Genomic DNA, 6,000 nt, shown 5'->3' with positions numbered 1-6,000 from the left:
AAATATTTGCGATCAACTGCAAATTTCGGTCGCAAAATTACAAGATATTAAGATGCCATTTATCTGTAATGCCTAAGGGAGTGTTGCAAAAAAATGCAATCAATTGCAATTTCGGTCCCAAATTTACCAGTTATAGGTAAACTTGAACTACATGTATTTAAAATCAATTCATAGATGTTATGAAAGAAGACCAGCATTCAGTTGTAAATTGCAAGAAGTATGGTTGATTTTTTTTTACCTAAAATTGACTTGCATTCGAGTGCAAGTTTCTTCCAACATCACTTTATTCACACCAACGAAACCCACTACAGACCGAAGGATAGTGTAAAGTAAGCCTATTGCTGGTCATATGATTGATTTACATGTGCGACTGTCGCATAACTTTACAATAACTAGGACTAAAAATTGTATAATGGCTGCATTTCCTCGGGAAATATTATATTGATTGATACTGTATGAACAAATATCATGAAAGACACATTCACGCGTTAATGGTCTACTATCGAGAAAAGTGACAATTGTGTATTTCCTTTCATTGCATACACGTATATGTTGCCTGTTTCATTTTACTATGTCAAGTTGAGGGAAAGAATATTGTATGTTTATGATGTTCATAAGAAGAACTAACAACTGTCAAGGGGCACATAAAGATTGCCGAGAAGCCATCGAAGTCACTTTGGCACATTTAATTAACCAGAAATACTCTTTCATCACGTCTACATTGGGAGCTATCTTTCAACTTTGTGAGAGATCTAGTGAAACATGAGCAAAGGTGAATATCCCGCCCGGGGGTGTCCGACTTATAAACATCCCGGTGTCTCAACCTCATTACTTTGATCATTTCATATCAAGACCAACATGGACGCAACGACTAAAGATGGAGCACCTGAGATCTCAGGGCACCAACGAATGATTGCAGCTGGGGTATTCGTCATTATTGCCACAGTTGCTATTCTAGGAAACAGTCTCGTCATCTTGGCAATTACTCTGTCCAGGAGATTACAAACGACAACCAATATATACGTCTTTGCATTATCAATAACTGATTTCCTGATTGCAATCATCCAGGTCATTCAAGCCGTAATGCTGCTTGTAAAGAGCAGATCCAAGTTCCTACTGACAGTGTGCTCTGGAGCGGCAGTGATGAATTTCTTTTTGCTAGGGAGCAGCGTAGGCGCCTTGGTACTTATCGCCTGGAACCGGATGCAGATCGTCACCAGCAAGCCATCCTCCCCATCGAAGCCAACAGCCAAGAAAGCCGTTGCCAGTATCATCATCGTTTATTCGTTCATTGGCTTGAGTTTGCTCGGGGCGGGGTTGATAGATGGGATCGAGTTCGGAAACTTTCGGGGAATGTGCAACTACTTAGGAGGAAATATCACCGATTACACGTCAGGCATCTATATATTCTGTATGTTGGTCATTATAATAGTATGCTATGGTCGTATCTATCATTATGTCAGGAGTCATCGACGTCCAGTAGCTCAGATGAACCTCAGACGTTTCCCAAACTATCCGGGAAGCATGCAGGAAACAGGTGTGGACAAGCACTCATCAGTGATGGCTTCTACAAGCTTGAATGTAACAATGACCGGTGCCTCACAATGTACTCCGATTGCAGAAACTGTTAGTGGTTCGGAAACAATGAGGATTGCTTGCAGACAGAAGACGGTCTCTACATCGGTAGGTATTTTGGAGCTGTCAAAGACACCTTGCGAGAAAAGTGGCCTTCCACAGCCTGGAGAGTTGTCAAGGAGGTCTGCGGATGATTCTTCAGTCACTGATCAGGTTCTTAATTTGTCACCAACTAACATGACTAAGGAGATAAGCCTGGATAAACAATGTATTCCTAAGAAAAAAAATTTGGCTTCTTCAGGTGTTGGAGAATTATCAACCACTTCTGGGAAAGCCAAGACCGACACCAATACTCTAGTTAACATCAACCAAGGATGTACCATGCTATCTTCGTATGTAAGTGCAGCTGAAAGAAAGATAGACATCATGAACTTGAATCTTCAAGAAGATGATTTAAAGCAAGGAGCTAATGCGGTTGATTCGTGTATAAGGGTAAATCCCAATTCATGCAAGGCTGATCACAAAACTTTCGGTCGGTCCCATCGATCAACTGCTGCATTATTCTTGAACAGGTCAAAAAACCTTCAGACGAAAGCATCAAAGTGTCAGGACTGTCATGATGTCCCCTCTGTCGTTCAACGGGAACATCCGAATCGCATTAATACTGAATCAAGAATAACATTCAACATGCTCCTACTTGTGGTGACATTCTTTACCTGTATGACACCTACCATCATCCAGCTTCTGATCCCGGGTCAGCAAGATTCAAACTGGATCATTTTCCTGATCCTCTTCTCCAACTGCTGCTGGAACCCCTTGCTTTACGCTTGGAAACATCCGGACTTCAAGCACACATTCGGCTGTATCATCCGCGGAAAGTTCTCCAGGATCAGAGACCCGGTACCATGGCTAAGACGTCGGATAACTTCAAATGGTTGACACGCTTGCGTCAAATTCTTAAGCCGTCAAAACATGTTGTGTCTCGACGTATCCCTCTGAGCCCCTACGATTTTCATTGATTATATTTTGCACACCTTTATTCATAAGATCACGATTTGAAGAATAATTTCATTCCACCAGAATTAGCAAAAATCTGTCTATATTTCTTACATGATGATAATGAAGATGATGATGATTTTTCATTTATTGAAATTACTAACGATACTACCAATTACAGTAATGGTAATAAGAATAAATACTGTATAATAACGAACTTGATTGTGAAAACTACTACAAACAAATTTCATGTTGTCTATTGCATATTTTGTTGTGTCTCTAGAGACTCTTTATTGTACTCGTCGTCAGAAATAAATACATTAATGTATTACACACCCACACAAAATTTGAACGAAATATTAAAGTAGTATTTGCAGAAGAAAAACTAAGAAATGAGCACGCTTCTTGAATTCAATCCCCAAAAGCAAGAGTACTTTTTATTTTAAACATAATAAATATTTGCAATAAAAATGGGCAAACAAATTCTACGTGATCACCTATTTTTGTGGATAATATAATTATGGTGATGCGAATTATTATGATGTTGCCTTAGTAATGGTATGATTCCGCCCACATTCAATGATCATGACTACAGGACACTTAATTGACTGTTCCTTTTAGCATAATTTAATTTAGGGCGACGAGAAGACTCTGCATGATTTTATTTCGGATGTTTCAAGCATCTAATATCACGGAATCGTTTGGATTGAGCTAGGCCCTTATCTGCGTAGACGCAATTAGTAATATTCTTGAATCGAAGTTGGTTTTCTTAGCTAAAGGTCTATTTAAATAACTATACTTTCTACAGACAATTACCCCAAAAATCTAGATTTGACAATCATGAATGCCACAGTGTCAGCTCCGGTTGATGAGATTATTCCAGAACTTGGAGAATGTGAAAAACTAATTGCAGTTGCTGTATATGTTGCCATCGCTATACTCGGTATGTCCGGTAACAGCCTCGTCTTGATCGCAGTTGCATGCTCATTGAGAATACGGACGATCACCAACATCTTCGTCGTCGCGTTGGCTATCACCGACCTTCTCACGGCAATCCTCCAAATCCACCATGCCATCTTTCTTTTGTTGGCGTCGAAATCGAGACACGATTTATGCTTGATAATAGGGCCAGTCAATTTCAATTTGATAGGATACAGTATGGCGACTTTGGCCCTCATAGCCGTAAATCGTATGCAGGTTGTCACCAATATTAAGCCCTCGTCCTGCTTCAAGCCAACGGCAAAGAAGGCCATAGCCAGTATTCTAGCATCGTTTTCTCTCTTGACCTTGTGTAGCTCATTGGAAATCGCCTTTGGACACATCAAGTTCCAAAGAATAAGTGGGATTTGCGATTATGTTGGACCGACAGCTGTAGATTTCAGCATCAGTCTTGGACTTTATATAGTATTCATCTTGACGGTTATAGTATTCTGCTATACCAAAACGTATAGACACGTTAGGCAGCATTTCCGCAAGGTCGCTCATGATGGACTTTCCACAGAGAATGAGAACACACCATCTAAAGAGCCTCCACAAGAGAAAGCATTCGAAGGACAAAGGTTTGTGATTGATCAGGAAACACAGGACACAACTTGTCATCCAGCAAATGATGATGTACAGAGGTTTTCACCGGTTACAGCCAGTAGTAAAACACATTATCATGATCGCAGAAATATCTCGTCTTCATCACAGAAAATGTTGGTCACTCCCGGAAATTCATCCCAGATTCCAGAGGTATATAACCACAGCCAGCCGAACAGCCCTAAGAAATTAACTCCACCGTCGATGGCCGAGCCCTTTCCAAGAACATGTATGGACGAAATCTCATCGGGTCATCAAGGTTGCCACATTGCTGGTAATGAGAATGATCATGATGGTGGCAACCAAAATGTTTTCAGCATTGATGTAGCATCGACCGTCATGGCCGTTGCCTCGCGGTCGAACCGCATTGACCGACACGACCGAATATCCGCAGAATTTCCGAACCGAAACAAGATTGCTCGGATCCGTCAGAACAATCGTATCAAGGCTGAGTCAAAGATCACCCTCAACATGATACTGATCGTCATTACATTCTTTGCTTGTATGACTCCAAGTATGATCATCTTGTTTATTTCAGGCAAGCAAGACTTCGGTTGGATCAGTTTTCTGACGCTGATCTCGAACTGTTGCTGGAATCCTATAATTTACGCTTGGAAGCATCCGGACTTCAAGCACACGTTTGGCTGCATCATCCGCGGAAAATTCTCTAGGATCAAAGACCCGGTACCTTGGCTGAGACGTCGGCTACGTGCGAACTGAAAGACTGCTTTTGGCCAAATGCTTTTTTTTTTTGAAAATTATATTTAGAAATCTTAATTAGTGCTTAAATCAAAATCAGTTTAGAAATCTCTTTGGAAAGCCTGTTTTCTTACCAAGAGTTTTTTTTTAATTATTGTTTTGTGTGTTTCTTTTTTTATCAGGGGGGTGGGCCTTATATGTCAAATTAGTAAACTAATGATAACCGGAGTGTTAAGTTTTTGGCGGTTATCTATGGAAAAAAGGGAAAATGGCTCAGAGTGTACTCTCTGTGGTTTTGAAAGAATTGCTGTAAAAATTAGTGATGAACATGGAGGCAATTAACACAAAGGCCTCCTCACCCTGTCTATAATGCCATTTGTTGGTTGGTAGTTCTTCATCATTCTAGGTGAAATGTGCAAATAAATAAGAAGTCATTGCAAATAAGGCGAGTAACGTTAAAATATAAAAATAGTGAGATCGTTGGACTTTTATGCGGCTCTATCACAAGAGCTTGTCAAAAGGGGTGCGTTTCATGAGAGAATTTGTCAGACAAGTCCTGTTTTATCCGACAATTACCATAGTCACAATGCTTCTCAGGCTATCAAACTTTGGGAAATTTGTCAGATCTGACCACTAGTCGGACAAAATCTCCGAGATAAAACAGGACTTGTCGGATAAAACGCCATGGTATTGACCTACATACAGACCGAACAACACTATTTTCTTTCTAATTCTGAAGGTTTTAAATTTATACCAATCTCATCAATCAATGAAGGTCACAAGGGCGTAATATCATGTTTCATGATAACATAAAGAGGTGTAACTTAAAAAGGTAAGATTGATATTTTTACAAATTGATTGTAAATTTGTGTTCATGCTTTGCCATTGACTTGGCGTTACGATGAATTGTAGAATTATTGATTGTTTTATGTTACGGGGATAAGGCCTCACTGTTTTTTTTTAATCTTTTTTTCTCTTTGCTCTTCTCCCCTCCCCTTTTTATTTTTTTCTCACTACGTGAAATATTATAGGGGCAGGCGCCCCTGGTGCTGGTACCACCGCCACTGAAATGAACAGTATATTGTCGGGTTAAGAACAGGATCGTTTCATATTAGCCGATGAACATGATATTATCATTCTTGAAAAGGG

At 40.0% G+C, this 6,000-nt stretch overlaps 2 protein-coding genes across 2 annotated transcripts; both read left to right on the top strand.

Moving 5' to 3' along the window:
* Window positions 1-858: 858 nt before the first annotated feature.
* On the top strand, window positions 859-2,514 carry LOC129259353 (5-hydroxytryptamine receptor 1A-like). The gene has a single exon (XM_054897646.2). It carries the CDS (start codon window positions 859-861, stop codon window positions 2,512-2,514), a length of 1,656 nt encoding a protein of 551 aa, XP_054753621.2.
* An 897-nt stretch (window positions 2,515-3,411) lies between these two features.
* On the top strand, window positions 3,412-4,872 carry LOC129259356 (uncharacterized). The gene has a single exon (XM_054897650.2). It carries the CDS (start codon window positions 3,412-3,414, stop codon window positions 4,870-4,872), a length of 1,461 nt encoding a protein of 486 aa, XP_054753625.2.
* Window positions 4,873-6,000: the final 1,128 nt, after the last annotated feature.

The sequence above is a fragment of the Lytechinus pictus genome, chromosome 4 (genome assembly GCF_037042905.1).
Source record: "Lytechinus pictus isolate F3 Inbred chromosome 4, Lp3.0, whole genome shotgun sequence".
In the NCBI taxonomy this organism is placed as follows: domain Eukaryota; kingdom Metazoa; phylum Echinodermata; class Echinoidea; order Temnopleuroida; family Toxopneustidae; genus Lytechinus; species Lytechinus pictus.
The sequence above is the reverse complement of the archived record's forward strand: the minus strand, read 5'-3'. Positions and strand labels throughout refer to the sequence as shown.